At 32.9% G+C, this 12,362-nt stretch overlaps 1 protein-coding gene across 2 annotated transcripts in view; it reads left to right on the forward strand.

Moving 5' to 3' along the window:
* LOC129943239 (uncharacterized) overlaps nt 1-12,362 on the forward strand; it is a 129,861-nt gene that overhangs the window by 60,829 nt on the left and 56,670 nt on the right. For both annotated transcript variants that reach the window (XM_056052542.1, XM_056052543.1), the window contains exon 3: nt 4,226-4,416. In XM_056052542.1, the coding sequence (XP_055908517.1) occupies nt 4,226-4,416 (191 nt within the window). The remainder of the gene's footprint in view (nt 1-4,225; nt 4,417-12,362) is intronic.

Genomic DNA, 12,362 nt, shown 5'->3' on the forward strand with positions numbered 1-12,362 from the left:
TCAAACACGAATTTCAATAATAAAAATATCACAAAAAAAGCAAAAGTGACACTTTTGTTTAACTAATGGCTAAGTGAAAAACATAGTAAACGTTTCATATCTATTGATATAAAGCTTTAAATGTCTTGAGATTTGAAATGAAAAGAGATTCTGAAACGTGTAATTTGTGAGGGCTACACAAACATTTCTTCCCAACTTATTTATTTAACTTCCTTAATTTGTTTTAATTTATTTTTTAGAGAAATAATGTACTTAAACCAACCTTTTTCCTTAAATTCAAGAACCACCCATTTTTCTGTCTACAATTTTTAAGTTTTGTTCACGCCTTTAAGATCAAAATACGAGTAAGCAGATTAATAACGATAGTAATAAGAGACTCCCGAAAATTGAATTCGAAAAAACTACTAAAACAAACAGATTTCCACATTGGACGTTTCAAACAATTTCTTACATTTCTGCGTGAAATGCACCAAAAACCCTCTTAACTTTTGTGTTTTAGCTCGTAAATATTTCATATTTAGAAAACTGTTAGAATCTTTGAGTGCTTTCATAAGTAGAGAGTAATCCAAATTAAATAGCTAGACCATACCTTGCTGGAGAACAGTGTTCTAAAATAATTTGATTACTAAAGTTGTTTAGCAATCGAAATATATAAGGTTAACTAGCTGACCCGACAAACGTTGTCTTGTCGTATAAATAATTTCTAGAGAAAATTTTGCTTGAAATAAATAACTAACTTATTGTAAGTGTGTAAAAAAAAAGTATTAAAATAACAAATTCTCTGCTCGGGCCGGGAAACATGTAGTCAGAACTATAGCAAATAATAAGGGAATTTGTTAAGCTGTACAGTTCAATTCTACTTTAGTAAGCATACATTCCCATAGGTTGTCGTCTTCCATCAAGTCGAGTGTAATGCATGCATTTTTATACGTTAGATACTGTTGTCGATTCACTTTTACGTATATCTTGAAATGATAATGGGTCGGTGATATTAACCAATAACAGTCTAAGATAGAAGCCCTCAGTCTGCCTTGGATTGACTGTAAATACTCGCCCAAGACATTTGATTTGAATAAATCGGGTCAGGCATCAATTGGCGTACCTTGCTTGCGAGGCATCCATTTTTTATAGCAGCCCATGTGAAATAGCGTGGAAATTTTGAATAGAGTAATATTAGTGCGAAAGCACCAGAAGCATCCACACTATTACACAGTTCAAAAAAATGCAGTGAGTGTAGTTTTTGGTGGATTAATAACACGATCAATCTGTGTCCCGCTCGTGAAATATACACTCTGACCGTTTTCAAGTTAAACGGCTTATTGAGTAACAGCTGGATCCTATTCATGAAACGGGAAACCCATATTACGCCAAACAGCTTCATTGGCGCTGACGTATCGGCTAATTTGATAAAGTGTTATTTTGTCATCATTATTAACAGGAGGAGAATTCAAACTGATATTTTCAACCCGAAATACAGCCATATCACTGCCTTTATTCATATTCTTGCAAATGTATTTAAAGCTCTTCATTGAATTGCAGAACTAAACATAGATATGAGCATTGAATGTTTTACTCAGCAGAGGCAAATATGGGACCACCCTACAGCAGTTTTCAATGTCAATATCTACGTTGTTAATATTTTTAACAAATTATTGTCCTCCATTATCGGATATATGTACATAATTATTTGTGTTTGTATTGTCAGTGCAGAAATTATACTGTCGATTTCCGCAGAATGTATTTTATCGACTAATCAAATGTGAACATAAGGTAGTCCCCGCTTTTGCCATTCAACGCTATATATCAAGCAACGCATGGGCCGAATTCATATAATTTATCCTCTCCCACTAACATATATACCACATCCTTACATCCTTACACACTTACAATATTCTCTAGAAATCATTTATATTTCAAAACAACGTTTGTCGGGTCAGCTAGTAGAAATATAATAAATGGATAAAAACCTATTCTCAGACCTACCGAATGTATATGCAAAATAGCATTGAAATTGGTTAAGCCGTTTAGAGGAGTATGGCAACTAACACTGTGACAGGAGAATTTTATATATTAGATATACACATTATGTTATTTAAATTTTGTAAGCACATTTTGTAAGTTTACAAAAACATTAAAGAACATTTTTAAGCGGTGAGTCAAAACTCATCTAAATGTGCGACTTCCCCCCTGATTAAAAGCCTGGATCCGCCCTTGGATATTATATTTTTAAATACAAACAACCACGTATATAAGGCTTTTAAAGGCTATCGACATTTCTGGAGTAGTTTATTTTAAGGAAATCCATGATGGAAAGCCAATTATCCTTTTCCTTAATATTCAGTTAAAATATTTATTTTATTTTAAATAATATTCAAACAATCTTCTAGAAGAGAAAATTGTGTACTTTTGCGAATTCATCGCACAATTTATTGTTTATCTTTAGTTTTAAACTTGGCTTTAAAACCACAATTTTGGTTGTTTTTAGCATTTTTAAAAGGGCATATTTTTAAAAGCTGATATAATACAAAAATATAAAGGGATTAGAATGTAGGACACCTTTATCCATCAACAAAGTACTATTTTGTTTGTGGTACAGGAAAAACCGTAATTTTGTCTACCAGTAGTACCAGTGTTATCGATACTCTAAAAGATTTAAATACTTATAAGTCATTGTTAAAGTACCTTTATTCGAAATAAAAGCAATGAAATGAAAATGAAATATTATGATGTTACATCTGCGATATCATCTCAACGAATTCCTAGCCTTTGCATAAAACTCATAAAATACAAGTGCACTTAAGTTTGGTAGTTAGGCAAGCTCGAGGAAAAGATTTTTGTTCCTATTCGTCCGATAAACTCCAGGATTTTGAATTTCATTTATTGTATCTGTTTTTAAATAAGAAAATATTAAATTTTGTACATATGTAATTAAAAGATGAAATTGAAATCTTAGAAATTAGAACCTTAAACAGGTAGATGCGGGGATGAGGGACTCTGAGCCATTGCTTGCTAACTGCAGACCTATGACCTTCATCTTAGAACAACTGCGTTACCAAACTCTCTTGTCACTTGTCTTAAATAACCTGATGTTGAAGATATTTGTCAAACATATTCTTTTTCTCATATTGGCCTTTTCCTCAAATAATAAAAGTAAAAACATTTTGTCAAATCAATTCCTCAATAGGTATTTTTCTATTCATCCACTACGGATGAACACCTTATAATTTAAATGGATTATTATAAACTTTGACAGGAGATTAATTATAATCTCCTTCTTATACCACACAAAAAAAAACATAAAAGGACAACAAAAGAGAATACCTTTCAGTCAAACCGAGACGCATGTTAAGCGGGGAAAAAGAAGATCCACAACACAACATAACATACCTTCCGACTTCGGTCGACAATGCCACACCTTCATAATTAAATTATGATGAAGCAAATCTCAAGCTGTTCCTAGTTTATTTTCTTTTTTCATTGTTTTCCAAAAATAAAACAGGAAAATATATTTAACAGTTCGAAATCCATATATGGGATTGGTTCATAATAATCAGGGTGCTATTGGGTTCTTCCTGATGTGTAATCCTTCAAAGCGCCAAAGTCGTCCGACACTTCCATAAAAATATATACAAGTATCTATGTATATCACCCTTCACAAAATGAATACAAAAAAGATTGCGAAACCAAAGAGGATATTGATTACAATAACCCCTCTGTCTACATGGAAATGTTATACCTTTATCTATAGCTACGTGTAGGTAGGTATAATATTTTGTTAAACAACCTTATGTTGTAATTATGAGATCAAGTGGGCATGGCTAATCGATTTCACCCCATGGAGAGGTCCTTTACCGTTGACTGACTGCAATACTTTTTTATTTTTCTATTGTTTACCTCCCACCCCCTGACACTTCGATATATTACAATAACAGCACAAAAGTAATAATGCATAGTTTAACCTCCCAATATTACAGAGGGACAAGTATTATTATAATTTAAGGGTCCTTAAGCGTCCTCAACCGGTCGGTGGTGGTGGTCTGGCCGTGTAGACTTGTATAGATACATATAGACATTATTTCTTTTCGTGTTGGCTACAATTACCTTTACTTTTTCGCTATCGCTAACAAAATAATCCCCATAATCGTTAATAATTGTTCAAAATAATTATTCATTTTGTCAATTTGTTATATTCATTTTTCATTTGTTCATTTCTTTTTGTTTGCAGTTTAAAACCCCCACCAAAAGATGGCGTCACAAAGAGCAATCCATCAAAAAGACATCGAGAACGTCTAAATGCCGAATTGGATCTTCTGGCTTCATTGCTGCCCTTCGAGCAAAATATTCTTAGCAAATTAGATCGACTGAGTATACTAAGGCTGTCTGTTAGTTACTTAAGGACTAAAAGTTATTTTCAAGGTAAGAAATAGGTAAACCTTTTTTTTAAAACACAAAACACAATAATTGCTTTTAATAAGTTCGACAAGCAGTCTGACAATTTATCAATTACCTTCGTTTATATTTTTGTGTTGGTTTATTTTTAAGCTTCTTTTCCCCTCTCTGTTTATGAGGGAAAACGGAATGTAATTATTTTGTTCATTTTGTAAAAATGTTTATTTAGAAATTTGCCTTTTTTTATTCTTCTGCGGCGAGCAATTATTGTCGTTGGCCTTATAGTATAGGTACAGCTATGCAATCAACCATTAATATAGTATATTCAAAAAATTACTATCAGACAACAACGTTAATGGAAGTATGGTTATGGTGTGGTTGGTCAAATACATATTAGTGAAAGGACATAAGCAGATAATAATAACAACTGTGCAAATCTTTGACGCACGTGTCGAACATAAAATGGTTTGAAGTTTGAACTATTTAAGTACACAAAAACATAGATAAAAACGTCAGATCGTCAGAAGACAACGTCATGAAGTTGATTCTTTGGTTTTGAATGTAGGTATATTTCCTGAATTTACCATCTTAACGTATCCGGCCATTTGACCACCCCAACGTTCGATAATGAAGAACAACAACCAATACCTCTAAGGTTTATTTAGTCTTTTGGGATGGGCCTAATTGATTTTGTGTTTTATTTTTTTCTTTGAAACTGGACGGGAAATTAATAGAATATTATAAGTATCTGAAAGTTTTTCTTTTCAATTGCTTGTCAATTCTTGCAACAAAAACTGACAAAAAACTCGGTTTATCAGAGACTTGATTGATTAAATTAAATTTAGTAAGAATTTAAGTCCAATATTAAAAATCAAATTGAACAATTTCACTGTAATTTGTGAGGAAGGATCAAAACTTTCGACTACGTATTATATGTCCAAATCAACAAACGATATCACAACTTAAAACAGCCAGATTGTTATCCAGACCAATTAACATCTAGAATTATATGGTTTGGCCTGCCTCCACTTCAATCTGACTTTGAAGAAAGCAATCCGTGACCCTGTCACGTCATCAATAGGTCCAGCCAGATACTGGCTTACGCAGACGACATCAACATTATCGGGAAAACCGACCAATCTGTATACTATTCCTTCATCTAGATCATGCAAATCTGGGGGAAAAACAAAGTAAACTTAGTGGCTACAACTGCGAAAACAAACAATCAATATAGTGGAGCACGAATTTGAAGTACTGTAATCCTTCGAATACCTTAAAAAATAACTACGCTCAAAGCAAACAGAGCCTATTTCAGTCTATCAAAGCTTTTAAATACAATACACCTTAAAATGCCTTCTAAACTATTGCCGTGCAGGACGAAAACTCTGCCAGTACCTACTCACATATGGATCCGAGACCTAGGTGCTTAGTATAAGGTACTCTGACCTATTTAGCTCGTTCGTGAGGAAGGTCTTGTAGGGAATTGACGCTACAATCATAAAATGTATGCAATCTACCTCGAAGCTGATATTGTGACAAAAATTAGGCTCGGTAGACTACCAGCGCTGGACACATGGCTCGTGTGAGCAATGAGGAACCCGCTATTAAAGTGTTCAGAGCTGGATTTGACTAAACCTCAAACCCACTTAATCGAATTATAAAATCTCAAATGTTTTAATTTTGCTGTTTGATTTGCTGTCGCTAACCATTTTCGAAGTCAGTTCAGAAAGTATACCTTCACAAATCTCAATAGTATCTGTTGTCAACTTGCTGTGTAGCGTCCAGAAAAGGAAACTTAAACCGAGCTTACAACTGAAGAAACTTCATCTCATTTCCTAACTGTAATTAAGTTGAATAAAGGTAGTTTTATTTTTGTCTTCTAAATAGTAACGTTTGATGTTACAATGATCGTAAATTAAAAATTTGCCATTTACTGTGGAAATAACTCCCTTTCCACCACAAACATCTAAAAGAACATGAGCAATTAAAAAAGTAGAGGTTTTTCAAGTTCAACAAGTCGATTTTAGACATCAAGCTTTTTTTCCATTGTGTTTTCGAAACCCTAAATATTCGATTTGTAAAAGAAGAACGTTTTCGACTTCTGGGATCAACTAATCATAATTGACAGATTGACAGTTGAATATAAAAAAAAATATACCCTAAATGTCATCCAATACCTTCGTTGTCAGATTTTCAATAATTCTCTACGCATACAAATTTAACAACTGATTGTCAATTTCACATCAAGAGTTCAAACTTTAAGTACCATTAATTAAAACTAAAACCGTGAACCTAGCTGTCATTCTGGTTTGCGTAACTACAAGTTGAAACGTCAAGTTACAGGCACACAGTTGTTTTTTTTTCTTTCAAAAATTGGTTTCTAAGGAAAGGATAAATGTATTTGATATGATTTAAGTTAAGATTATAAACAAAATCGAAATAGTTTAAATTTTAGTGACTTGAATCTCTTTTAATCACTTGAAAATTTAACGTTGGCAGCCAGTACTTGGATGTTACCTACATATTGAAAATTGTTCAATTGAGTTGAATTAACTTATTAATCGGTAGTCACATTTACTATCAAAACAGATAAGTTTATTTCGCCAATACAATTTAACTACATTTAAAACTTAAAAAAATACCAAATTGATAGATTTGAAACTAAACTATGTAAATGCTTATTGGGTTCTATAAAAATTAGCTACTTTTTAAGCAACGTTAGTAAAACATAAAAGTTGTTAGTTTTAATAGAAGAAGGTTTCCGTTATAGAGTGATTGAATTTTTTACTTTTTTCGCAAAACAACATTTTTTTTGCAAAAAGTTTTGTTCGTTAACTAATTATTAGTTTCACACAAATTCGTGCTTACTATTGGAAGATTTTCTTCTGGGTTTATAAAGTTATTTTCGTGAATGAAAAATTATATTAAACGTAATCAATTATAAACTGTGTCTACACCACAGCAAACAAACATTTTAGAACACATCCCTCATTTATTTTTCTAACGACAATGCTGCAAATTTAATGAATTACTCACAAGAAAAAATAAATTGTGCATGCTTAACCACAATTACATATATTTTTTAGATTTGGTTTGTTCTTTACGTAATAAATTAGATTAAAACCAAAAACACTTTTTGGAAAAATCAGAAATTAGAAAAATTTTTCCGATTGAAAAAAAACATAAGCTGTCAAAACAAAACCATAAAACGCGGGATACCACGCACTGTGTGGTAATTGATGTTGGATTTCTTAAATTATATTCAAAAACATAATCTCAAAATTACAAATAAAACAATGTTAACAAATGGGTTTTGAAGTGGGATCCGTACGAAAGATGTTGAACTGAGCTTTAATTTCAGTCAGGACTTTACATTTCAACTAGAGTTCAGATTCAACTGAACTAAGTTTATGGCTAAACATCAACCAAGCGTTAAGTCGCTCAGAATTTTGACATATTCCTTTCCGACTTTACGATATCATTAGTCTTTAAGTGCAAAGTTGAGAAGAAAGTTAAGTTAAGTTTACTTATACATTTTTTTGAACATATGTGTTTTATTTGTTTTATCAATTAAACAACAGAGGGAAAGACCCTGCTACTAAACACAGATTATGAAATATAACAAACCAATGAAATGACAATACAGTTGTCAGCTGTCAATTAGCACGACAAAAAAGAAAATAGAGCTTACATTATTTATAATTCAAATAGAGCACAAAGCTTGAGGTAACATTTTAAATTACCTCATAAAGTGTCTATTGCTTCTATTCAATATGTCAAAGTGGTCACGACAGAACGTATAATTGTGGTTTAGCTATTTAACCCCGACGTTTTAAACGCTGTTGTCGAAAATTCAAATTTTGACGTTTGGAACAAATATTAAAAGTAGCTTTATTTTGATTAAAATATGTCAAATTATATGTCATAATAACATACAATTAACAAGATAACTATATAAAATGAAAACAAATCTAATCAATTTTTAATGCTTTTCGTTCAACACTATGCGAGTATATCCTTTTTTCTCAATAAAAACTGCATCCTTTAATTACAATAGCTTCAAACTAAGCGCGTGTGTTGACTATATTGTGTTTATATTTGTATTTGCCCATAGAACACCACAAATGACCAAAACAAAACAAAATATAAAAGGACATCAAACCTAAGGGCACGTTAACAATTTTCTTATTTAACTTGACGACACGCGTCTCAAGTCAAAACAAAAACCTACATAGAAATGTCCGAAAGAGTTAATGGACCAGAACGGCCGGCTGGGGAGCTCTATATATTATACTTCTTTCTGCCTCCGATATGAATTACCACTGAACGTTGATACCTCCTCAACTAAACAATAGAACACAACCATACGGCGGCGGCGGCGGCCGGCCAGAGCAGATAGATATTCCTACAACTTACCTGACACATTTTCCAGATAGTTGTCATTAATTTCTCTCTGAGGATTAAAAGTACTTTTAGTTGATTGTTTGAGCTGGGAACTTTTAAACCACCATCAACTTTGTTCTAAAGTCAAAGTACCTTCCTAAATAGAAAATAAAAACCAGGAAAATGAAATGGAACTAATGTTAATGAACGTTGGGATATAAAATTTTGTTGTTGCACTGCGTTGCGGCGGCAAGTATAGTTCCTGTGTGCGAAAGAAGGGAAGTTAGTCGACCATACGGTACATATTAAAGGCCAATCCTCAGAAGGGGTTCCTTTAGCTATCATGTGTACGTCGTCGTTGGTCGGTCGACCGCCAGGTAACAAAACAACAAAACAAAAGGTATCTATCCCCCTGACTCTAGTTGTTGTTATAGATGGGTATGGTTCACCAAAAGAGTCATTGAACTTATGAAAAAAGGTCTGAACCTATTAACAAAATTCAGTTTAATGCAGCCGTCAAAGAAATTCGTACGTCCGTGCCGTACGTTCGTCCTCGTCACAGTCGCCGTCCGTTGTTCGTTGATATGTTTTAGTCTTGTAGTCCTCTTGAGGAAACATATGCCATTCTAAATCTACCTAATTGTTTTTATATCTAAGCTGACGGCACTTCAATTTCCTAAATAAATATGAACTATAATATACGATCTATGATCCTCTTTGAATGAGAATATATCAATATAAAAAGATATATCTTTCGAATATATGAGATGCGTTTCGAAAGAGTGATTAACGACTTCTTAATTCAGAAAATATTGGTATAAGCCAACTAAAATGAATATAAGTAACAATGAAAATTTTAACATTGTTTCATGAATAATAATAGATTCTTTCTTTAATGAATTAAATTAAAATTTTAATGTTACTCTTGCATACAGAGCTTTGGAAAATATAAGTAGAAATAGAATGCCTTTATTTTTATTTCATTTACCAATTGAAAACTGCATTGCTTCCTTAGCACTTTATTTAAAATGGTACATTGAGTAAAGGCACTAGTACAATACTTAACGCAAATCTGTTCTTTGACTTTGTCTCTTTTTTTACTATCAGAGCTCCAAAGAAAAGGTCTGGATATATTAATAAGTGTTGTGAAATATCCTCACTGCCCGGATTTTGAGTTTGAGCTGGTCGCTGTGTCTGTTTCCGTTTCTACAGTACCGTCATTCGTTAGATAATAAACCCCAACGCTTAAGTCATTTAAGTTTAGTTAGATGTGGATTAACAATAATTTCAAGATCGTTTGGTGATGGTAATTTGTCAGCTTTCGAAGCTTCCGCAGGAATAATATCCCAAAAAGACTTAACTTCAACGCCAATGGCACTAAATTGTTCAGAGAGGCTTACAATCACTCCAGAAGCAATTTTTAATTTATCCACTGAAAGCGATTCTATCGATTTTGGAGGTTCAGAAATTACTAGGTTTTTAGCTGTGTTCTTCACGCATTTTGAGCAATCGACAGCAGTTGGATTCAAAAGATAATTTCCGCATTTGCAAAATCCATTTCTGATTGTTGTAGCCATCTCTTTATTTTTCATAATGCAATCATTGAAAAGAGGGCAGAAATTTCTTTTCGTAAGTGATTGTCCAAGATTTGTAATTTGCCATTCGCGAACAGCCTTTTTCCAGTCAGATTTCAGAGGCTTAAACACACTTACTTCAGCTGGTTGCATAATATGAGTTGTATTAGGTGGTAATGCATATAAAATAATTTGCTCCTTGCTGCAAAATTCACTTAACTCCAACGTCAAATGAGATTTATGACCATCAACAAATAATATCACTGGACGTTTTAGTTGGTCTGCCAGTAAGTGTTTATGCATACAATGAGCGACATATGTACATAAAAGGTTTCACTGTGTATCCAACCGTTCTCGCTTTTCCCAAGAATACAAGTTGGGGGCATACTTTCTACAATGTCCTTTGGAGGACGTAGATATGGGAACACTATCATGGGTTCCTTCCCATCAGCAGAGAAAACAATCAAAAACAGTTAATGTTTCTCTCTTATTACCAACACATTTCTGGTAAATGTTCTTGTAATCCTTTGTTGCAATACCTTTGGACAAATACAAAAACTGTTCTTATCGCCGTTGACAATCCTTGAAGGGTCTTCCATTATACTTTTCAAGTAATCTTGGAGCTCCTTAAACCATTTCAAAATGTTTTCCTTCATGTTGACGGCTTTGACTTTGCTAGTGCTCTCAGCTTCCCTTATAGCCCAAGAAGAATTTCTTTTCATGAAAGATTTGAGCCGTTTTTTTCCTGGCCTATCATTTTTAAAAGGGGTTTCCCTTTTCTCGTCCTTAATTATTTTCTGCACCGTATACTAAAATGTGAATTTAAAATTTTCATACAAATTTTAGTACTGTCCGGAAAAAAAATTGGGCTTCAGTACCCGACAACAAATAATTTACATAAAATTTAACATTTGTTTTTCTTAATTGAACAGAGAAGTTATTTATATTTTACTTAAATAAAACGTAACTTGATGCGTAAATGAAGTAAATTATGTCTTAAATTTGTACATTTTGAAAACTGCGTCACTATTTTGTTCACAAAAAAGACACAATTCACGATCCCAGCCCACGAAACGCACGAGCACTGACTGACTCATATTTCGCAAACTGGTAACGGGATCAAATGTTGTGTTTGTTTTTTAAAAAAGCAAAATGGATTGTTTTTGTATGTATTTTTCACATTTAAGCGGGTAAATTCTCTTGTTTTAGACAATTAACTACGAAGTGTCGGGGTACTAACGATGTCCGGGTACTAGTGCCTCTACCTATTAGGTTGTTATTTAAACTTATGGGCAAATTAGCGAATCTTGATTGGAAAAAAATATTAGACACAAAGCCGAAAAATTTAAGATTATTAAGTATTTATACAATATAAGAGCTATTATTAGCAATATTTACTAGGCTTAAAAGATGATTCAGAAAATTTCAAACGATCTCTTAATAGTTTGCTAAAGTAAAAATCAGGGAACAGCTACTTTAACTTTAAAGCATTTTTCTACATCCTTATGATATCTGTCATTATCCCAGACAAAATGTTTTGACAATTTTACTTGAAAGAGTTGATTTAACTCGTGGGCTACAATTCTTTGCTTTTAAATTAATAAAATATTTTCGAAAGGTGAAAAGTTCGAAAATTTTGATGTTTTGACTTTTGAGTTCCAAGCAAATTCCTTCAAAGAGCTGGATGAGTGAGAATCTTACTCTAAGTATATGTTGGTTTGACAAGTTATATTCGTGGCAAGAAAGCAATTATATTAGACTGCCAGGGGTCTTGGGTTCAATCAATGCCTGTGCCACTTAAAGTAGTGCCTTTGGCTGGGAATTGACAAATTCTCTAAGAGTACTCTTACCATGGAAGGCGCTTTCTTAAACTACAGTTCGGATTTGGCATACAAACTGTAGGTCCTCTCCATTTATAATATTACCCGAGCTAGGCCATGATTGTTTACGAGCTGTTGAGACACCTTATTAAATTGTTTAATAGGTTTGACAAATTTAACATTTTGTAGTTCCCCT

This window comes from Eupeodes corollae, chromosome 1 (genome assembly GCF_945859685.1).
Source record: "Eupeodes corollae chromosome 1, idEupCoro1.1, whole genome shotgun sequence".
Classification (NCBI taxonomy): domain Eukaryota; kingdom Metazoa; phylum Arthropoda; class Insecta; order Diptera; family Syrphidae; genus Eupeodes; species Eupeodes corollae.